Source organism: Syngnathus typhle, linkage group LG6, assembly GCF_033458585.1.
Source record: "Syngnathus typhle isolate RoL2023-S1 ecotype Sweden linkage group LG6, RoL_Styp_1.0, whole genome shotgun sequence".
Classification (NCBI taxonomy): domain Eukaryota; kingdom Metazoa; phylum Chordata; class Actinopteri; order Syngnathiformes; family Syngnathidae; genus Syngnathus; species Syngnathus typhle.
This window is the reverse complement of record NC_083743.1, coordinates 14,916,260-14,940,289: the sequence shown is the minus strand read 5'-3', so window position 1 is coordinate 14,940,289 and position 24,030 is coordinate 14,916,260. Positions and strand designations below refer to the sequence as shown.

Below are 24,030 nucleotides of genomic sequence, written 5' to 3'. Positions count from 1 at the left end.
CTGGGAAAGTCAGTGGCAGTAACATTGTATGGCTTCCTCTGAGACGGATTCACAAAACTTAAAGAACATGATGCAGCAGCAAAATGAGTCCTGAAGTCTTCTAATGCTTCAGTATTGGAACTTTATTCTTCTACTGTATCATTCTATATTTTTGTAATATTGTGGAACAGAAGGAAAGTAAAGTCTGTTTATTTTTTATGTTTGTCTCCTTCAGAGCCCAAACCCCGCCTTGACGTTTTGCGTGAAGACCCACGACCGGCTCTATTACATGGTGGCGCCCTCGGCAGAGGCCATGAGGATCTGGATGGATGTGATAGTCACAGGAGCCGAGGGCTACACTCAATTTCTGAACTGACAATGCAAATGGTGACGTGCTTATTTTCGGCAGGGACTCTGAAGACACTACCCATTTGTAGTCTACGGCTTATTGTTTGTTGTCTTTTTTTTAAAATCGCACAATTTCACTCAGTCGTCACCGCCACTCATTAGAAAGGGGAGCTCCTGGAGTGTACACGCACGCACGCACACACACTCACACACACACCTCTGTATATATATACGTATATATATAAACCAAAATGTACACAGACTTTAGAAAGCCTTTCTATATTGCCAAATGAAGATCTTTTGTAATGCTGTTTAATTTCTTTTTTTTTTTTTTAAACTGTGTTGAAAACGTTGCCAAATGTTAACAACCTATTTGTTTGAGCAGCCATATGCTCAGTGGTAAGGTACACTTGTATTTAGAGTATAATGCAGCAAAGTTCATCATCCTTCTTTCTTTGGTCCATTGAAAGGCAGTCTTGACTTTCAAGACATACTACAGATTACACACAGCATCGGCACAGGTGCATGCTTCAGTTCATTTTACAGCTAGTACAGTATTTGGAGCCATTCCAGCTCAGGGCTTTATTCAGCCATGCACACTGGGATTTGACCAACATGGGCTGTCATTTCACTATCACACTAGTGATAAAAGTATTTTGTGTATTGAGATGAATATTGCTCAATGCCAAGATGATGACATATTTCAACCGTTTTGAAGTGCAAAGTATGCATCTTTTGTTTCTGGATTCTGATAGTTGTTAGTTTAGCATTATTAATACGAAAATGAGGCCCTATTACCACTTGAATAGATGACTTGCTATCAAGTTCTAAAATGTATCAACTTCAACCCAAAGTTAACCTTTAGTGTCAGCAAGGAGTCACTTGAAAGTGTTTTGTTGGTACCTTCCTACTTCCTGAATGCTTAATATGACAAAGCTAATATCATAAGCATCATTCGCTGCAGACTTCAGAGCTTTAGTTTAACTATAACCGTACACTCTATATTAACACAAGTTTCCCTGTTTCCATGAACATTAAGTCCGCGCTTAAGTATTTATTTTTACCCCCTTACTGGGGCATGTGCTTATAAAATTAAATGTTTTAAGATACCGGTGGCTTGCAAACAAGCATACAGCATTAGTCTAACAGCCCCCAGTTGACTCATGAACAGGAATGTGCTGCTGCACAATGTCGGCACATTGCCATAGAGTGCACAACACACATTTTTACATAAACCCTGCAAGCTTTTATCAAATCTCTTAAAATTTATTTTTTTCCCCCCCCCCCCTCTCTCTCACTCCAAAAACACTGGACGGAAAAAATTGCCAGTGCTCAATTTGATTATATTAATAATTATGTATTACATGAATTGGGTAATATTGACCGCTTTACTGCAAAAGTCCATTCTACACTCTAAAATACAATTGAGGGATGTGCCTTTATCAAACAACCCCATCAGTATGAATATATTTGATGATGTTATACCTGTTTACCACACTTAAGATTTCAAGGAGTATAAGTGACAAATACATTACAATTCATTACAATGGAATTCTTTATTAAATCTTTTTTGGTTAATGCAACATGTACTCCGATTCAACAATAAAAAAAAAAAGAACTTTGAATTATAATTGACCACATCAGTTATCTCCCAGTCGGCTGCACAATGTGTTGCAATAATACCGCTATTGTAAATTTCTACTGTGATTAGAAGCACACACAAAGTGACTTGATGTCTGTGTTGCCCCTGATATTGTGAGTCAACAGATTTGTCATGAATGTAGCGTTCTGAAACAAGCATGGAAGGAGGATCTTTGTGTAGTTGAGTAGGTTGGTCATAATTTAAGGTTGTTGTGCCTCAAATAGTGGTTTACCTCTTAAAAGTAGTCTAAAGACTTTAATATATTGTCTTCCTTGCCTTTACTCTTCCTGCACACTCGGCGTGCAAACCAAATTTGACAATGGCAAGGCTGTTAAATCCTGTTTGTTGATATAGTATGTGCTGATGATATCTATAATGAAAAGAAAGTAAAATATACTGTTTAAAAAAGGTGCCTGAATGGAAGTATAATATTGAAAACAAACACAATACTATTATTTTATTTGTTATTGCCCATTTTATTTCATGACTGTTACATTTCAAATTGTATGGTACTGTAGTGATGAATTTAATCTATTTTTTAAAAAATGAAAAGGTACAGTACACACACCCATACCCCCACACAGCACTCTTTTTTCCTATAGTTTGTTTTTACAGTTATTGGTAACTTGTATGTATCATCCTCCACTTTGAGTTAAAAACATGGATTTGTCAATTCTATTAAAACTGTTAAAGAGCAGACTGATTTTCTTGGTTTCAGTGGGTTCAAAGTGTTCAAAGGTTTCCAGTGTTGAGGCAAGGCAGCAATAACTAATAAGTAAATTCCGATTTCAAAAGAAAGGCTCAGAGAGGGGAAAAAAACATCATTTGCAATCACAAGGGTTCCCTCAAAATTCAAACACCAAAGGAAAGAAAGAAAACACGTCTACAAGTTAGATGAACTGTCTTCCAGATATGAATCTGAGTCATCTCCTCTGTTCATTTAAAGCTAGTTGATAACGTCACCTGTAAAACAAACACAATTTGTATCATTTACACGGTATGGTCCCCCAGTATGTGTTGCATAAGCTTTACTGAAATCACTGATCCCCCTCTTAACTAGCATCACCATTTTATTTGCTTGAAATTCAATGTTAAATTCGAATGGAACCTTGGATTGAGGTCAAACATACTTTTTCCATGACACCTGATTCTGAACTAAATACATTTTAGCAGCTTAATTTTGTTTTTATCAAAGTGTGTTATATTCAGAAATGTTTAATTCCACTATATCGTACAATAAACCAGATACATGTAACTTACTCTTACTCAGACTTGCTTTTTCGCACATGGGGATGTGTACTCTGTCACAGCCACATCACCTGCAAATAAAATGAGATAATCCTTCAGAGATCCAGAGAGAGGAAATACAAGTTTTACAGCAGAACAATACAGCACCACACAGGTAAATATAAAGAAACAATACAATAAAATGATAAAAACACATACGACAAACTGTTGTATACAAGGACATTAGAAAACATGACAGGCAGACTTGAACACGATTGTAACGGAAGAAGATCTTACTTGGCTGGTAGTAGTCGTACACCTTCACCACAGCTGCTTTCAGGTTCTCAACAGGGACGTCCTGCTTCAGTGTCAGGCTGTAAGACATCTTCTCATCTTTCTTCAGCTGCAAACACAAACCACATGCCACTGAATGGGGGTGCGCTTCTTTTGCTGGCTAGATTGTGGGGGACTGATAGCCTGAGCAGCGGGGTGAATAGTGCGTGTGACGCGTAAATTAAAAGTAATGGAGGACAGAAAACATTTTGCATTCCTACTTGGCATATAGTACAGTAACATATCTTGTATAATCACTTGAATAAATACCTCATTTTAGTATTTTCAAGCTCCTCATTATGTTTTGATGCTTGCCTCGTGTTTCAGTCTGAAAAGCTTTCTTTTTGTTTTTTCTCTTGTGTTTTTGCAGTTATTGGTAGTGTAGACATATTTAAAATAACAACCAAAAACGACACAAAATAACTGCTCAATTTGTGAAGTCCCACTCTGCTTTCAATACAGTACATTTTGTAGATGGAAAAAGAAATTCATACCCCATCCAAGTAGATGTTGACATAACCGTCATCCAGGTCCACGCGCTTCACTGAGCGATCCATCTTTAACTAGAGTATCACACAGTAGATTTCTATCAGTTTAGTTCAAACAATAACAGGTGACACAAATATTTGAGGGTAGAAGAAAATATACACACCAATTTCAGAGAGTTTTTATCCACAATGTGTCCCGACAACAGTTTGATGTTAATGATGACCATATTCGTCTCATCTCTCCTGCCTTGATAACTGCAACCACAAAAATGTTTCTCTAAACTTTTGGTGATGACAAGAACCTATAGTGGCTATTAAAAAAGGTTTCCAGGCCCCTGTTTAAAAGGCCAAGCCTTGTGGGCACTACACCACAAGGAGCACAATTCTCACAAAAGCTCAAATGACATCTGACATCAAATTGTTGAGGGTTGTCCAAATGTTTCCTCGGATAGGCACCATTCACAGATTTTTTTTTTCCAATATTGTTTATATCATTTAGAAAAAGTTGACTGGGAAGTTTAGGCGAGCATTTTAGAATGACATGCAGGACAAACAGTTGCTACCTGAATAATATTAAATTTTGATTGCTTTTTGTCCTGTTTGAATGAATGATTTTTTTTTTTTATGTGAGCATCCTTTTCTCTGGAAAAAGAAATCACAGAATTTTTTTCTGATTGTTGATAGGATAGTGGCTCTTTTATACATGCTATGAGAATTGGACTATGAAAACTTAAATGTTACATTCTAGAATAATATTGAATTTCGAATGCGTTTTGTCACGTTTGAAGTAATCAATGTTTTTTTTTATGCAAGCACCCTTTTCTCTGAAAGATCACAGTATTTTTTTTCTGATTGTTGATGGGATAATGGCACTTTTATACATGCCATGAGAGTTGTACTATGAAAATTTAAATGTGTAGAGAGCGTAACTTGCATGCATGTATTTTGTCCATATTTAAATGGCATTTTTGTCACCTATCAGGTTAGGAAGTGTATGGTAGTATGAAGCCCCCCAGTAGCACTGAAAACTGTGGTCAATGCCATCATTTTAAATTGCCCATTCCTAATATAGATAATGGTAGAAGTAAGAGTGACATGTTTTTTATTTTGAAATAAAATGAGAATTATTTTTGTTAGAATTTCTGCTATGCAACTTTATTTAGCCTTTGTTTTGCCATCATTTTATTTACCGTATTTTCCGGACTATAAGGCGCACCTAGAAACCTAAAATCTTCTCAAAAGCCGACAGTGCGCCTTATAGTCCAGTGCGCCTTATATATGGACTAAATTCCTAAATTCAAACTGGCCCGAAGCATTGTGTCATGAAATCAAGCACAAGTGGCCTGCTGAAGACTATGAATCATGAATCAAAAAGACTATGGATCATTATTTTGTGATTATAAAGTCATTTGTTGCATCTGAAGTTGAAATAAAAAAGATAAAATGGAGAATGATTTGATTTGGATTAAAAATCTGACATGATGCATTAATGGTGCGCTTTATAGTCCGGTGCACCTTATATAAGGATTAAGTTTTAAAATGGGACATTCATTGACGATGCGCCTTATAGTCCGGTGCGCCTTATAGTCCGGAAAATACGGTAATGTCATGATACCCATTCAATAGAAAATCACGAATAATTTTTTGTGTAAATTAAGAATATTTTGTATATTATTTATTTATATTATTATTGATTATTGTTTATATATTATATAATATTATTTGTATCATATGAAACACAAGATACATTTATTATACATTAATCATTAATTGGGCTCAAAATGTATAATTTTATGCGTAAATATTAGGATTATTATACAAAACAGACAGAGACAGCCAGAGACAGACACACAAACACACTTACCTAACATGCACAAAGAGGATGAGCTGCAACTTGCTGGGGTTGCACTTTGAAATGGCATTAGCAGAGATGTTGAAGGCGGAAAAGTCGGGCGGAGGCGGGATATTGTAATCCGTGGCGATCTGGAAGGAGACAGGAGCAACTTGCTCTTGAAGTACACTTTCATCTCATAAAAGTAAGTTAGAACTCAAGAATCAAAATCAGGGCTGTTGTAGGAATCAAATTACTACATGTACCGCAGCAATATGGTCGACGTGTACTAAATAACCTAAAGTCAGCCATAGCTCGGATTTTTGAGCCTCAAGAGGGAACGGCGAGTGCTTGGATAAATTGCTCGAGTTGACAAAACACTCTTTGAAAGCTTGAAAGAAGTTATGATTGGGGTTACATTTACGGGGTTAGGGTTGGGAACCCAATGAATGACCTGCTGGGATTCAACAGTAAAATCCAAATGACCGGGAGGTATTTGCATGTGGAAGGTAGCCGTGTCAAAAAGGTTGATATGTAATACCTGTGCCAGAACACAGCTTGCTCCCTCGGCTTTAATGGTGTATTCCCCGGGGACTTCGCTCAGTTTTTCCTCTTGGTACAGGAGCCGATTGCTCTGGTCCACTATGAACTCCTTGTTCAGACCTCCTAATGATGTCACCGTCACTACAGTCTTGCCCTCAACGCTGTAAGTGGCAGCACCATATTTCGCCAGCGCCTGGAGGGCCACCACTGTGTCCTGAGGAACACAGGAGGACAGAGTCAATAACTCTGGCCAGATGGTAGAAAATTCTCCCAATCCTGCTCACAGCTTTGCCTACCTGTGTGGAGGAGAAGCCTCCGAATGCATTTTGCTGCTGTGTGAGCCAGCGCACGATGCCAATGGTATAGTCCAGACCAAAACCTGGCAGTGTCGGCCCGGAGAGCAGCGCCAGCAGCACATAGGAGGTGATCTCCACTTCCAGAGAATCCAGTCCTTTCCCAGAGGTTTCCTCCCGCTTCCAGTGTCGAGTTCCCTCTGTCGCAAAAACACTTCAATCAAAATGCATCACGGAAAGGACAGGTTGAGGTAACCAACTAGCAATGAGGTTGATTTAAATAAAAGCTACAAATCGAAACATGTGATCTTAGAAAACTCGGCTTTGAAAGATATTGCTAGAGCTATATCCATGTTCATGATGGTGAATTTACAGTGGGGTAAGTGCATGTCGTCAGCTGTTTCTATATAACAGAAATGTCACAAGATTTGAAAATGATCAAAGATTGTATCCTGTACCTATTGTGCTGGACTGCTGGTTCAAGTAGGTGATGAGTTTGTCTCTCATTTCCTTGTCCCTAGCGAGGGTGAATGTGTAGGACATCAGCGCCGTGGTGTACAAATTGTCCATCGCGCCGGCTGCCTCCTTCAGACAGCCCAGACACTTCTGGATCACAGGATCCTGTTAGAAAACAAACAAACAAACAAACAAACAAACACACAAATATAAGGGATTCAAAAGTCTCAATAGTGAACTCACAAAATAACGACGAGATGGATCTTTTTGGGTGAGCACCTAAATTGGAAGACTTTGCTTCATAACCTTTTCAAACATGGGCTGCTTACAAAAGAGAAAATACAATATTTGGTTGTAACCTTGATAGGTGGGCAAGATTTTCCCAGTTCGTCCTACTTGTATAACACCTCTTTGTAACTTGCACAGAGCCATACACAGATAAAGCACCGAATTTTTTTCTCTGCCCGTTAACATCATTTACACACGCCAAGGAAGTTGCAAACATTCTCATAACGCAAACCCCAAAGGCTAAAGCTTACCAATTAAGACAGTACATTGACTTTGATACTGTCGCCTTAAAAGCTTTTATTTTGAAATAGGCCTGCACGGCTTACCTTAACAGACTTTTACTGCCATTACATAACAGCTAACGACAATACCATCATATTCAATCGCTGGTTTAAGACGCTAAGAAACTGCATTCCGTAATATGGCACGAATCTCTGATATTAGCAAGTAAGTGATGTCTCGCAATGTGAACGAGATTTGCTGTGAATTCAAATCTATTAGAACATATCAAAGTCTGAAAAGGACAAATGTATTTCTATATTAATTTATTCATTATCTATTTAGTATCTTGAGCCTATTAGTATATATTAGTTTCATAAATAATTTAATGGTCTGCTGTTACCCACTGCCTAATTTACCTGGCAGCCGTCACACGAGGGGAGTACCAAAACTTATTTTTTCCACTTAAGTTTTGTCACTTACGGCTTGAACCTTTTTTATAAATCCCTGCAAACTTTAGGATTTACAGTGAGGCATACAGAAAATATACATACAAAATCAGTCGTCCATTTGTTTGGGGGCGAAACCTTTCAAAGTTCATTGACTCATACATGTGCAGATACATTATGCAAGTTGCATATTGTCTGGCGGGCTTAAACATGGAGCCGCTAGGTGGGATCAACGCAAACATATCCACCGATATTCACTTATTTAAAATGACGAGGTTGGCAATCAAGTGCAAAATAGGAGTGACGTCTGACTCACTTTGATATCTGTGTCCAGTTCCAACAGGGCGGCAACGACGTAAGCTGTCAGGGTCACGTCGTCACTCACTCCTCCCTGAAGGGACATTAAAAAAAGCATTTATTCTATACTTTTTATCCTGGTCCTGTGACACTAAATTAGCAGGCATGGCATCATCACCTTAATGCCATTGTGGAAGAGTTTCCCCACAGATCTGATGCAGCCGTCTTTCCCCTGGTTTGCGTACAACCACTTTTTGGCATCCATAATGTGCTTGGGATCAACAAAGATGTAAGGCCTTGCTCCACCAAATGACTTCATTACAAAAGTGGTCAGCCTAGAGTGAGAGATAGAGAGAGAGACACACACACACAGTTTTGAAAATAAAAGTACAGAGAACCCATCCATAGAACAATTATATAACAAACTTGTGTGTGTGTGCGTGTGCATGTGTTTATGTATGATGTGAAGCCTTTGGGCTACAAGACAGTTCAGGTGAGTCAGACAGAGGGGCAGCAACACTATTGTGTGCAAATGAAAATGTTTACATCTCAGTAAATATAATGAAAATCATTATATTTGGACTATTAAATACAGAAATTGCATCTTGATGGACAGCTGTCAGCCGTGCATGCCTTTGGTTCCAGTTTGTAAAACAGTCACAGGAGGGTTTGCTCTGTTTTCTGTTTTCAGTGTTAGGGTTTTAATCGTATGATTATGTTGGAATGTAGACTATAATGATTAACCAAACTTGTCCTGTTCTCACAACGCAGTAAAATAAAGTGTTTGCATCCTCTGCACTGGTTGACCAGCCGCAGAGGAAGCAATCAAAGTTGTTCTGTTTGCATTAGATCGTAAAACACCCCTTGCTCTGATCTCACCAGACGCCGGGGGTTCACCAAACCTGTCACCCCCACCCTGCTTTCTCTTAATAAATATGCTCTTACAAGAGACCAAAGGCAGACTGCCTTCGAACATCTCTGTATGGTACAGTGACGAACGTTTTCTCCACTTGCAAGTGCTAAAAGGGCATATTGTCTCCCGTGTGGTTCTTGCAAATAAGTTAGAGTGAGCACCTCTCTAACACACAGTACTCAAAACTCTTTCCACTACTTAGGCACCCCACTAAAACTAATCCTTCAAAACTGTTTAAACAAACCACCATCACTGCTTTCCTACAGACCAGGTGTTTCCAGACTCGTCGCTTTCCCCAAAGGCGCTGTAGGAGCCATCAGCATGCTTGAAGGTGAGCTCTCTTTGGTATCCTGGAATACAGACGTACAAACGCGCCCATCACATTCTGTGATCACAACCGGCGACAACGTACTCACACTATATTGTTGCTCGCAACTCTATTTTGTCAATGAGGTCCGTTTGTTTCACTTGCACAGAATTCTGTTTCTCATGTGGATTTAAAACAATAGTAACTGTGGTTACCAATCATTAAAATTGTACAGTTTGTCCAAAACACAGCTGTTCTCAAACTTCTTACAAGTACCACCCACCAAAAAATAAGTATTAAATCACATGTACGTATTTGTAATGACTAGAGGTCATTTTACAAATTCAGATAGGTTTAAACTAACAACCTTCTATTGTCTTTTATCATCAAGTTTGATGATAAAACTTAGGTTACATCTTACTGTCCTATTTTATTATCAATTTTTGATCGTCTTGTTTTACGAGTCCCTCTTCAATATTGGGAATGTTGACTCACCGCTCTCGAGGAAGCGTGTTGCCTTGTCTTGAAGCTCAGCAGTCAGTTGGCCTGTGCTTTTCAGGTAGGTGAGAATGTAAATGTCGGGCGCAAAGTACAACATGTTCTGTTCCCCACAGCCATATGGCATTGCCAGGAGTTGGTCCAGGTTCTTAATGGCTCGGCCCATCAGGTCACCTTTGGTCAAATAGTAGCATTAAGGAGGTTTCTAGTATGAAGAAGTGCTATGAACATGCAGACCGACTCCAAGAGTGTAAACAACAGATATATTTACCAAGTACGGAAACAGTGGCTCTTTCAGATCCTACAACAAACACCTCTGGCAACTCAAGAGAGATTTTCTTTTCCACCGGTCTTTCTGGTAACAAAACGTATACAAAGAGAGTGAATTTACATAAAACATATACATAATTTGCATATAACTCATACTGCCCAGGTTGCACTTTAGTACGACATTGCTATAAATGAATGTCATGGAAACTATAAGAATCAATCTCCAACGTGAACATTTTGACAATTTAAAATCCCACTTTCAAAGTACAGGACTATCTTCACATGGTTGTTCAGTTTTTAAGCAGCTCTGATGTCAATTACAAAAGTAAAGATAATTTTATTTTAAAAAGTTCAACAAGTATCTGACATTTGGCTTGGACATAAGGTTTCATTAAGATCTAAAATTTCCTATTGATCCAAAAAAGACAAGATTAAAAATTACAATCGGATTTGATAAAACCATCTTAAACCTAGATCATAACAAACCTTATTTTTGGTATTATGTGAAGAAAATGACAGCCATCAAACCATATTAATCTGTCAAATTCATGTGGGTACGACAAAAAACTCCAAAACTGCGTACAAGAAGACTTTCCAAGCAAGTTCTAGACGTAAAAAGGTACCTGCAGGACAGAGGAGCGCGTTGTGACTGACGGACTGAGGCGTTCCTTCAGCCTACAAAAGCAACAAACATGGAAATGTTGAACTTGAATGAATTACTCAATGCGACGAGACAGAGACCCCCCAAAATTCCCATAATAGATTTGAACATTGTGTGACTTTGGAGTTCATCTGGATTGACTTCAATTATGCATTGTGTTTATAAAACTGACAACAAGCAAGCCCAATATTCAGGGAAGGATCCCGTCAGTCTGGTGCCTTGAAAGTGTTATCACTTCAACCCAATTACAGTATTAGAAATGACAATCACATCTGCTGCTGATATGTCCACATTGAGATGTCCAATAAATTGCATGAGACCGGTACTGACCTCCACCAGCAGGCTGCGGATGACAGTGTCAATACGGCCCACTTCAGGGACAGAAGCCACCTCGTTGCCACATTGCATGTTTGTTTTCAGGGCCTCTGCGCTCACCTTCACCTCGACCTTGCCTGTATGCAAGCAGTGACCACATATTCAGTCAAGAAATGAATTACCAATCTGAAAATTAGAATTGTATGACACTAAAAAATTATTTCCTGATGATCACATATTCAAATTGAGATAAAGAAGGCAAAACATTTCGAAGTGAAGTATGTTTTTTACCAAGGGTAGTTGGGGTGACAATCCAAGAGAAGGTTCTGCTCTCCTCACTGCATATACACATGCTGTATTGGCAGTCTTCACAGTCTTTGAAGGTATATGTGTCAGACTCGGCCAGTATAACTTTCACCTGCAGACACACATAGAAATATGTCAGTAAGCAAACCATTACAAAAGAATGCATGCATTTCTTCAGAAAGATCTGACCGCTCCTTGCAAGTGTGTGTGTGTGTGTGTGTGCTTGTGTGTGTGTGTCTGTAAATGTGTGTGTGTGTGTGCGTCGGAGGGGGATCAGTTAAAATTCAGTCATAGCACAAATTAACACCATTAATCCTCAGGCCTGGCAGCACAGTGGCGCACAGGTTAGCATGTCTTACCTGATGGTTGTTTAATGAGTCATTGATATTTACCATGATGCATTTGGAGAGATAGTTGAAGACAGTGGCCTTTAGAGTAAACACCTCCCCACGGATAACAGAGTAGGGCAGCGTCAGACTGAGAAAGAAGGGCTGGAACGCAACCAGCGCAGTGGTGGGCGCCACACCGAAGCCCACAGAGGAGACGCAGAAAGCTCCAGCGGCCCACTTGGTGATGGAGTCTGGGACCGTCTTCTCCACATTCACGGTACCCTTGTCCCTATGTACATGCACACCAGGCCAAATAACAGGTTGCTTTGAGCTCAAACAGTAGTGAGAAACTCCAATTTTGAAAATCTGCCATGAAAATTCATGTACCCAACAGAAACTAGGTCCCAGATCCACGTTTCGGGGAAGAACGTCCTAATGGTCTCCGACGGCTGTTCCTCAATGTTCTCCACGCCATTGGTTGCTAGCACCTCATTGGTGGACATTGGAACTGCATCCGCAAAAATGTCACCTATAAGGGCAGAAAATGTTACCTTTGATAGGAATCAACTTTACTCAGCTGCCACAGCCCAGTGATTGCCATTACATTGGGATCAACAGAGGATAGTATTATTGATAAATGCAGAAATCCCCTGGTTTTTGCATGGGGGTTATTTAGACTTTTTTTTTTTTTACTGAAAAGTGGTGGTTTTTCAATTGGAAGGAATGAAAGCTAATGCTGCAAAGTCACAACATAGTGTGTGATTAAGGCATATACTGTAGTAAACCCACCTCTATTGAAAATGGAATATTTGTATTGGCAGTCATAGGGTTTCATCACATCAGCATTTGTCACAAGCTTGACTCCAATCTCCTGAAATAGAGAGATACATTTGTCGTAAATTGTTCATCTCTTCAAAGCACGCCTTTATGGGGCTTGTTTTTTTTTTGCGATGAAAAGTCATGTTGGAACGGAAATGAACATTTGACAATCCCATTGTTTCATTTCCCAAAACATCCTATATCGAAATACATCTTTATTGATTAACCAGTGAATAAGGGCTGTGTCACAGCAATTGGGTCTAGTTTTGACTTAAAAGTCAAGTCCAAAGCCTTACTTTAAAGATGCTGTAAATGTCGTCCTTCTGAGTTGTTGGTCCAAAGTAAAGCGAGCGCTTGGCCCTCGGTTCCACAAACATCTCAGGTTCAAGAAATGGCACGGGCCCAGGAAAGCAGGGATATTGAGGAAAGTCTTCAACCTTATATCTGTACCCTGACAGCTTCTGCAGAGGCAGCTGATTGTACACCTACACAGAGTTAAACACAATATTAAACTCTTTTTTTTCTTTGTGGATCTTACTGTACACCTACTTTTTTTGTGGAGTAGTGTTGTGAATGACTGATTTCATTTGAACCATTACATTTCTAATTTTGAGGAGCAACTTGTTTGTGGGTTAATGCCAGAGAGGGCAGCAAAGTGGGTGACTGGTCAGCCCATGGTCTCGTTACAGTCTTGGGTGCGAATACGATCTCCAGCCTTCCTGTGTGGACTTTGTATGTTTGGCCCATTCCTGTATGGGTTTTCTCCCACTACTTGGGTTTTCTCCCACATTTCGAAAACATGCATGGTTGGTTGAGTGAACACTTTAAACTGTTCATACGTGTGAATGGTTACACACAAGAGTTTAGTATTCCTGAATGGGTTGTACAGTTTTTTGGCAAAGCTAAATTAATTAAAAGAAAAGTTATGCTGTAATGTAATTTTGAGAACATTTATTGTGCAGCTCTCAAAATCTGCTAAATATGAATCATTGGCAAATAGATTTGGTTGTTGAAGACATTCCACCTTAAATCCAAAAGGCCTCAGCAGTAATTTGTTTTGTATTCTTTCTTCTCCACAGTTAGGGAGAATTAAGTGAATATCGGTTCATTGGTTTTTGGACAAAGGGAAGAAGCCAGAACACCAGACAAAAAAACGCCAGAGGCAGAGCGACGCATACAAATTGAATACAGAAACGCCGCAGCGAACAGATTTGAACCCTGAACCTTCTCCTTGTAAGGTAACTTGACCACAGAGCCAACCTGAAGTAAATCAGTCTTCTTTTAGTATTGTCAGAAATGATATACAAGGGCGAGAGTGATGCATTTCTTGCTGTAAAGTTGAAAGGATCTTACATAGTCAACAGTCAGTTCAGTCTCTGGCTGCAGTAAGAGGATGCTCTGGTCAATGGCTCGAACAGAGCACAAAGAGCCAGGCTGAGCCTGCAGTTTCAATGTGGTTTTCTCTGCTGGAAGCTGCTGGAGGGACGAAAACTGAACAGAAACCTGCACAGAGGACAACAGTGGCGATAAATCCAGTTCTCAAATGATCTTTACATAATTGAATATGTTAATTTCATTCAGACTCAATTATGCGTCATTTTCTATTGTGTCTATATGTAAAAACATGAACTACCTTGTTCTTGAGGCAGAGCTGGATGGGGAAGTCGTAGCTGTCTGCCACAACCTCACCACCAGGCAACACAGTGTAAACTACAACCTGTGCAAATGGTGCCAAGTCGATCACTTGACGGAGGGGTATGATCAGTTCTCCTTTGTTCACTGACAGAGAGAGGAACAAGAGGTCACAATAATGTTTCATGCAGGAAAGAAAATGTTACTCGTATTTGTCTTGATTTGATGAAACTATATTAGAAAGTATGTTTGACTGACAAACACATCCAATCAATGGACTACGATCAAGCAATTCTGTCTACTATTTAACGACATAATCACGCTTAAAATACAGATAACAAAATCACTCTTCACAAAAAGGGTGTCGATGTACTTTTTTCTCAACATTTTTAACTAACTTCTGCACAGGGGGATTTTCAACTGGGATAGAGGGTTGTGGGGCATCCCAAAATCCCCTAATCTATTTGCCTTTTTTTCCCCCAACAGAAATCTGTGATGTACCAGTTTTTCAAAATTAAATTATATAAAAACAATATGTATATCAATGGTTCTCAAGCTGTTCAGACCAAGTGTCCCCAATTTCCATCATGATTTGCATTATAATACAGTAGCCTAGTAGGCCCAAGTGTTCATCAAGAAACAAGACAGGTTTTATTCCTAAAATGTGTATTGACTATTCAAACCACTGTAGCGTTATGAAATGAATGTTAACAATACACTTAATTGTCAGAATATAGGTTGCATACCACCAGAGGGAGCCCAGGAAGCACTCGTGGTGCAAATACCACACTTTGAGAACTGCAATATAAAAGTGCTTGATAGATTGGGTTTGTGTTAAATAATATTGAGTCTTAGCCCTTGCATCCTTTGAATAGCTTGTACGTGGCCCTCAGAAGCACAAGTTTGGACAACCTGAATTGAGAGTTGATGAATCTTCCACATGCAGACCTCGTGACAATCCAAGCAAGCACAATTGAAAAGGTTCAAATGGAAACAGATTACCTGTACCCACTGTAACAGCCACCGGGAGACGATCATGCTGCAAAATCACTCCTTTGGACATCACCTAAGAAGAACAAAGAATCAAGTGTGACTTAACCCACACAGACTTGTATATTCAGTGTGCTTCTCACACAGCGCTAGAGTTGTTAGTTCAAACTAACAAGGGTTGCCAACACTGACAACAAGCAGCACTCACCAAGTAAAAAAAGTCAAGGGACAGCTGTCCCTTGTTGAGCTCCTCTCCCTGGATGATGTAGCGAGCTCGTACCTCTGCATCTTTGTTACAGGCGATCTTGTTGACCTGAATGAGCTTCAGAAAACTACTACTCTTTGAGTAGAAAGCAGAAACATAATTATAGGCCGCCCTGTACTCTGGTTTGCGCAGATCTGGAACATACTGGTCATCATCGACCAGTTTGGACTTGGCCTGTTAACACACAAACAAGACAACGCTGGAATTATGAGATACTGGCAACTTTGAATTTAAGATTGGCTGCGTCACGTCAGCACTTGTGTCATTTGGTGACGTTGCATATAATGGAGAATCCAAATGTCCAGAAGCTTTCACACTGAGACATGCGAATACAGTATATGTAGTACACGTATACTGTGTGTTAGTTACCGTATTTTCCGGACTATAAGGCGCACCGGACTATAAGGCGCACCTTCAGTGAATAGCCCATTTTAAAACCTTGTCCTTATATAAGGCGCACCGGACTATAAGGCACACCATTAATGCATCATGTCAGATTTTTAATCCAAATCAAATCATTCTCCATTTTATCTTTTTTATTTCAACTTCAGATGCAACAAATTACTTTATAATGACAAAATAATGATCCATAGTCTTTTTGATTCATGATTCGTAGTCTTCAGCGGGCCACTTATGATTGATTTCATGACACAATGCTTCGGGCCAGTTCAAATTTAGGAATTTGGTCCATATATAAGGCGCACCGGACTATAAGGCGCACTGTCGGCTTTTGAGAAAATGTTAGGTTTTTAGGTGCGCCTTATAGTCCGGAAAATACGGTACATTAATACTTGACGAAATTTGTAATTGACTATCTCCTTGTGGATAAAATTATGTGTTAAAAATGTAATTGGCCAGGCACGGTTTCATGACTTCTTTCTCTAAAGGGTGGCTCGACCCTTATGTACGTAGATAGTGGGACTGACTGAGGAGACAGATTTCGGCTATAATGTAGGACTGGGCTCTCCGTCGCTCTCTTCCTAAAAACAACACATAATCACAAACCTGAAGATTCACATCACCCTTCCAGTTGTTGGTGTCCAGTGAAAATGAGGCCAGGCCATTTATGTCTGTGGTGAGGTTTAAAGAGACAACCCCCCGGCTAAATAAATACACAGGCTCATTGGCCACGGGTTTATCATCTGGACCAGTCATTTTGACCTGCAAAAAGATGAATCAGAACAAAATGGTTAGCTAGTTAAGATTTTAAAATAGTCTCTAAAAACTGCTACAAAATGAAAAGGATCACATTATGCATGTCAACGATCCAATATTAGTGGTGTGGTCAAGTTTGGTTTGGTATGGTTACAACAAAGTATGTTGGTTCAGTGAGCAGTATTTTGGCTAATGTATAGCAGGAGAACTTGCCATTACAGCGCCATTATCTTAACTTCCTTTTTTAAATTCACTAGCTCCTTTACAAACTCACCACAATCATGTATAACTGAACAATTAAATTCCTGATGTTGCATTATCACCTCTATGTAAATTGGACAAAGCAAAACTAAACTAGAATCGATTTCAATTCTAATAATTTACCTCGTGGGCCAGTAAAAAAACAAAAATACAATATGGATTAAAAATAACAGGACTGAAGTTTAGATTTTCACCGGTTTCCCCAGAAAAAAAGATATTAAGATATTTGAGTTATTTCAGAGATAGCACATCTACACTGTAGTTTGGATGAAGTTGTAAATGATCAAAACTTTAACCTAATAAAAAAAAAAATGAAACCAATGGACAAATGCTGTGACTTTTCTCCCTGGAGGTGCTTTGCCAGAACACTCTATCTATTTTGTTCACCAAGAAACAAGAATGCTCTAATGGATTGGTTCATTTGATGAGCTACTAATATGGACCTCCAAACATTTTGAAGTGAACAAAATGTCATTTGTCACCAGCCTCAGAGCATGCTTTTTAATCAAAATCAAGTTCAATCATCCTAGAGCAGCAAGGCCAACAAGCATTGAGCAGGCACCAGACAGCAAAGTAAAACCTTTAAAATGAAAGCTTAAGGGTTACGCTTCAATTACATTGTAATTACTGTCATTCCAATTGCAACATTTTCTGTAAAGTCCATATAGCTCTTGACTTAACTGTACGTCAAGCTCTTTTGAGTGTGATTTGTCCATTGGCTCATTGGTTAGACATGGCTTCGTAAGTCAACAGAACTGACTTACCTTTCCCTGAAATCGGATGCCGGGCTTGTACGTTTGAGGGACATCTTCAAAAGTCACCGCCCTGATAATGGCACTGAAGCTTGCCTGCCCTGTACCTTGCAGGATCACCCCTAAATGGGATGAATATGAATTTTAACGAGGTATCAAGTCACATATAAAGTGTGCTTATTGGCCCTGCAGTGTGGCAAGCAAAGCATTTCTCCAGTTTACCGGTGCCGTTCTCCTCCACGTCAGCGGTCACCACAAAACTATCAGCATAATGGTACTTGTTGAGGGCAAAATCTGCCAGGCTCACTATTTGGGTAGCACAGCCACTGTGATCGGTCTGGAAGAGTGTCACTTTTAGACGAATGCAGTTCATGGATTTACATGAAGGAACAGACAATTGTGGTTTTATGTCCGCTACTCACCGTCAGTTGATATGTCTTGCAGATGTTTGCTTGAAACGCAGAACGCCAGGAATAACTGAAAGCGTTCCTACAAAACATCGCCTTGACTGAGCCATCAACTGGTTTTCCATAAGTGTATCTGCAGGGAGAAGCAAAAGTTAATAACATATAGGCATATTTACCGGCATGATTTGTAACTTGCAGCAATGACGATTGCTGTTCGCCAAAATAAAAGGAATTACATTGATATTGCATGAGTATTGACAATTTGCAAGATGTTATGTTGTTTTTACTGCTTGAGTTTAAATATCTTTGTGTGGCTTTCTTTCTTTTTACAAAAAGTGAGGACAAGAAGAAACCAGGCGAAAGCACTTACTTTCCACAAATCTTAAGTGTGACCTGCTCATCGAGGATTGAAATCACACTCGGGAAGAGAACAGTGACCTCAAATTTGGGTAAAACTACAAAATATAAAAACAAATACTAATGAACAGCAACAAAAAAACTATGTTAAACAAGCACAACAATTGTGTAGCAAATATAGCAAACCATATTGCTTGATGTCAAAGCTGTGGGAGATTTTCTCTCCTTTGTCGGTGGTGGCAGTAATTACATAGGTTCCTTCTGGTGCCTCCGGAATCATGGCATGGGAAAGATCAAGAATTCCAGTGGTAACAAATTTATCCAACCACTGAGCAATTCGATTGAGATTGGGATCCTAAATGAAGACAGACAGAAGACAGAGGTGTGCTTATTGACCCTGCAGTGTTAATGTACTTGCAAGTGACCATCACTTATTTTCTTTTGTGCCACATGATCAATGAGAAATCCTGCTAAATGTCAAATTAAAATAAAAAAACTCACAACCTACCTTCACTGTGTCTAAATTGTTATTAGCGTGAGTGAGTCGAAACCGATAGAACATCCACGAAGTCCTGCTTGAAGCAACACACCCACTAGATTATATTTCAAAGGTTGTCACTGTGGCTCTCAGCCACTCAAGTGAATATAATGGCCTGTATTTTTATACCCAGTACAAGTTGAGCGCAAAGCACAGTCCAATTGTGGAGTTTTTTTCTTTTGGCATTTTTTTGCACCGTTGTAGCCATGACTACCCATGCACTGGTGGCTAATAGAAAAAAGGGCCCGGAAATTATGTGTCAGTTTTTACAACCTTCGCAAGTGTGGTATCTATGAAGATTGAACCCAATGCGTCAGTGTAGCTCGAAATGGGATTCTTACCTGGAGCTCCACAACTGTGTACTGAAAGAGAACAAACGGACAAGTCAAACTCAATCATAGTGGGTGCTTTTAAATGAATCACAACATAACATAGCATTTTAAAATACCATGCAAAGGTATTTGCAGAGACATCAGAGTCATCTTACTGGACATTTACATATGATATTACCATTTGCAAGCAATCAATGGATGAATGAATGAATGAATCAATCAATACATATCTTGAGCCACAAACATGCAGGCACACATACTTTACTTTTCGTTACAAACAGCAAGGATAACCTGTCTCTTCTCATGTTTCAGGACAACTAACTCCTCATAGAAATGTGTCACTTATAATGTTTGATAAATTTGAAATAATGATACAAAGTCCATCTAAAACTTAGAATTAAGCATAATGTAAGACATATGGATTAATGCCACTAGTGCCCTTTCATCGGACATTGTGATTCTCCACTTTACCTGTTCACATTAAAGAAAAAAAAAGAAAGAATCCATCCAAGGGTGTGGTTATGAAATGTTTAATTCATTTTTGGTTATTTTTGAGCTGGGTGAAAATTCTTTAATCCAATATGATTGATGGATTTTTTAACATCTCCAATGAGCATGTCAGTCATCCAACATGTTTAAGGGAACTTTGTGCACTTTAATCATGCATACTTGTTATTTCTGGGCACAGAAATGTGCTCACACATGTACTGTGCTTTTGTATTTCAACCCATTTGGACCATGTGAGGTTGACTCTAAAGAAGTGTTCTAAATGAACACAGCATTTTCAGGCTGACCTATCTGACCACCAAACCCGGCTGCGATGGCCAGATAGGATGTCAGATCGGTGGATTGCATGCATGTTTAAGCTTCCATCGATCTATTTTTTGAATGTTTATTGTAATTGCAAAGCCAATCTACTCATGCAAATTTGTTCCTGGACCATACTGTCTCACTAGCTTTCTTGCATGATTTGTTTTTCAGTCGGGACTTACATGATGGAGTATCTTCAAAATTGATTGAAAACTTACCAGCCGATCCACAGGGATAAAACTGGAGTCCATGGAAACAATTCGGAACTGCACTATAAAGGAATTTAGACAATAAAAGAAAAGTTTCAAGCACTGCTTTAAATACATGACAAACAGGTAAAATATCAGAATAAAGCAAACAGGAAATATTTTTCTTCTGTTTGAGGGCTCAAAAATGGAAATACATTACAATTTAAAAATGCATTTGAAGAACAAAGAGCACAATAAAGGACTCACACCAATGAAAGAGTCGCCAGGCTCATGACACATGGTGAGAAATTTATTTGCACTTGTTAAAATGTATGTAATCTGTTGCTGCCATCATGGTGTAATTCAAAATGCCTCCCAGCATGGAAGTTTTATTAAATTGTATCTTTCTCAAAATGCCCTCTTCGCATGTTGTGTTTCTATTTTGAAATTACAAGTAACCACTGCGGCCAAAGAAAATCAACCAATCACAGTGAGAAGGCATGACTAATCAGGTGGCATGCAAACTCATAAGCTGACCTGTTACTTTGTTTCAGGAGCTATACTGAAAGTCTGGTGGAATATCCACCGGCGGAAAACAAAACCTCCATTCCTTATTTGCCAATAATTGGGTACAAGACTAACAAACAGAAGCTGGGCCTTACAGATGTGACCTGACACCAGCAGTATTTCTCCTTGAGAGACAGCCTCATCACCACTTTTTGAATCATTCCTGTTGTCCAACATTCCTCTGTTACCCCCAAACAGTCTCTCAATATCTTAATGGTTGTGAGACTTACCGGTCTGTCCAGGTTTGTAGATGGGCTTATCAGTCTGGACGATGTGGATGAAAGCAGGGGGCACAATGAGGATCTTGGTGTCCTTGTTCATGGTGCCACTCTCCCCCTTCACAGTGACATTTATGGTTGCCACAGTACTAGTCCGCACTACTGGGACCTACGATGCCGAGAAACACAAATGACAACACATTGATTGTAAAATGAGGAAGGGGAGGAAGAGTAACAGATGAAGGGCTCCTGAACAACACCATTCTAACTGCAGGAGAGCATGTTGCAGCAGCAAACACGATGCAAGCGCATCTATGAAATCGCTTCATGTGTTAATACTTGTTTTCTTCACATTGCAAATGGTGCTGTTAAGTCACAACAAGAAAAAACAGATGCTTCCACAATTTGTGAGAGGCGTTTTTGATCCGTGTGTGTTCATGTGCGGATGTAGGCACTCAGGGTCAGGGGTAGTTGAATGTTTTCAAGAGGAATGCAAATACACTGACAGCCTCCAATAAAAAGCGGCCTTTGTTGAGCAACATGTCAAACAATGGATAGATGGATGAATAGATACGTGGGTCCATGAAAAACATACCTGAAAGCTGAGGCACTGGTAAAAGTCATTTTCGACTCTCATTGTCAGGATGACGGTGCTGTCAGACTTGGTGTGCAGAGCGATATTCAATGTGACGGGCTCCGTGGGCCCGCTGATGACAGCACACAAAGTTTCTTGCGAGCCTCCTCTCACCTGAGAGCTCACGGTCACGGCAAAGATACTGCATGGAGGAAAAGAACACAAACATTGCATTGAATACAAACATTATGAGCTGACAACTCCAAAACACATATACGGACCATATCATTCTATTTTTGTTAAAGAAATGTCCATTCATTCATTTTCAATACTGCTCATCCTGTTCAGGGTCACTGGGGGTGCTGGAGCCTATTCCAGCTGAAATCGGGTGAAAGGCAGACACCCTGAGCTGGTCACCAGCCAGTCGCAGGGCACAAACAACCGATCACACTCACATGCACACCGCCACTGAGCGGGAATTAAGCGCTCGCTGACTGGACACAAGTCAGACAAATTGTGCCCGTACACCATCAGCAACTCGTTTTAGAAATAAAACATTTAACTTAATATGGAACATAATTAATCAGGTTTGAAACGGTGGTACAGAGAATACTGAGGTCCCCAATCGAAAAAGTCCTTGGACTGATGCAGTTCTTGCTATGCAATAGATACTGCAACAACAATCGTCCTGATAGACCGAGCCGATCATCTTCCCGCTGAGAGAGAGCCCGGACATCCAGCAGAGGAAACTTATTTTAGCTGCATGTATCTGTGATCTCTTTGTTTTGCTCACGACGCACAGTTTGTGACCATAGGTGATCAGTTGACAGTTCTGCCTCTCTCTTCACCAAGACTAGCGTCCAAGACATGCGGTGGGAAGTTGGATGACACAACCTTAAAGTTGATCATCGAACTGTGGCCTGGATCTTGGTGCCAAGTGAACCAAGTATGGACACTCTTACTATGTCTGAACATGATGTTCAATCTGTGATAAGCACGTAGGTTCAATAACAAAAACAGGTATTCCAATAACAAACATACACTCATATTTCACACTTAAATAAAGGTTTATAATAAAGACAGTCATAGAAAGATGCACTTTATTATAAAACTTGGAGCCCTACTAAATGAGGACCGAGAGGACAAACTTTATGCAGACAGGAAACTTGCTATGATTCAATTTATTAACCGGATCAAGGTTCGATCGACTTACGTGTCATTAAGATGAGCTGATGATGCGCTTTGCAGGAAGACAGATACAAGTATGACCCCCAAGATGTGGAAGACAGGTGCCATGTTTGTGCGTGTTGTTTCGATGGGACTCAGAGAATCTCTACACCAGTGCACTCAGACACTGATGCAAACCTTTCGGACTTTCGGAGTTGTTTTATACTCTACCGATTCACTGCAACCCACCAGTCCTTCATGAACACTCTCCCTACACTCCCTGCTTCTTTGCAGTCTCCACCCTGCTGCCAAACACGTTTTACTCCCCGAAGCTTCAAACCGGACCATCCTGCTGCCAGGTGTCCTCAAATTATAAGGAATTTGAGAGATGTGGATGGGGGAAAAAGCCAAGATTGGCCTTAAAACAAACAAGTTTTACTTGCCGAAACTTCAAACCGGACCATTGTGCTGTCAGTGGTCCTCAAATTATAAGGAATTTGAAAGATGTGGATGGATGAGGGAAAAGCCAAGATGTGCCTTAAAACTGCTGTGAGATCACACAACTCATTGTATTTTGTGTTTTGATGGAACTTGATTGTTTTATTGTGTTTGGTTGTGTTGCACTGTTTACATACCACATTGCCTCCTGCGTAGGGAAAATAAAGATGACCTCATTTCTAAACGCTGGTGCTGCACAACAAATCAAAAAAATATCAATATATGATATTGCATATTGCAAAGACATGCAATATTTTTTAATAACATTGTATGCTTTTATCTGAACTTGACTAGTTAGATGAAAACTTAAATGTACATCACCATCCAAAAGTTGATTATCAAATTTAATTCCAATTAAATAGCTAGGAATACTTCAGCTTGATAATTTCTCAGCATGTAATTTGTTCTTTAGATGGTAAAAATATATATTTTTTAGATACATGCTAAATATTGCAATATCTATATCATGTTATTTAACAACTATTTTGCATATCACATGTTTTTCTAA

General features: G+C 39.5%; 2 protein-coding genes across 12 annotated transcripts in view; one reads left to right on the top strand and one right to left on the bottom strand.

The window, feature by feature from the left end:
* Window positions 1-2,749, top strand: part of phldb1b (pleckstrin homology-like domain, family B, member 1b) — a 122,731-nt gene extending 119,982 nt beyond the window's left edge. For all 11 annotated transcript variants that reach the window (XM_061281570.1, XM_061281575.1, XM_061281574.1 and 8 more), the window contains one exon: window positions 215-2,749. In XM_061281570.1, the coding sequence (XP_061137554.1) occupies window positions 215-355 (141 nt within the window). In that variant the 3' untranslated portion in view covers window positions 356-2,749. The remainder of the gene's footprint in view (window positions 1-214) is intronic.
* On the bottom strand, window positions 2,412-23,367 carry LOC133155909 (alpha-2-macroglobulin-like protein 1). Its single transcript, XM_061281580.1, has 36 exons — window positions 23,071-23,367; window positions 21,879-22,059; window positions 21,296-21,452; window positions 20,529-20,581; window positions 19,510-19,530; window positions 18,817-18,985; window positions 18,644-18,728; window positions 18,289-18,406; window positions 18,089-18,203; window positions 17,879-17,988; window positions 16,704-16,859; window positions 15,642-15,872; window positions 15,446-15,509; window positions 14,445-14,590; window positions 14,165-14,314; window positions 13,108-13,296; window positions 12,782-12,863; window positions 12,380-12,521; window positions 12,056-12,281; window positions 11,649-11,775; window positions 11,373-11,494; window positions 11,005-11,056; window positions 10,383-10,466; window positions 10,109-10,285; window positions 9,575-9,656; window positions 8,572-8,728; window positions 8,413-8,487; window positions 7,143-7,305; window positions 6,688-6,884; window positions 6,390-6,605; window positions 5,882-6,000; window positions 4,182-4,272; window positions 4,024-4,092; window positions 3,494-3,599; window positions 3,230-3,288; window positions 2,412-2,932 (listed from the first exon to the last, which is right to left on the bottom strand). The coding sequence occupies exons 1-35, from the start codon at window positions 23,151-23,153 to the stop codon at window positions 3,236-3,238; spliced, it is 4,368 nt and encodes a 1,455-aa protein (XP_061137564.1). The 5' UTR covers window positions 23,154-23,367; the 3' UTR covers window positions 2,412-2,932; window positions 3,230-3,235.
* Between the last annotated feature and the right edge of the window lie 663 nt (window positions 23,368-24,030).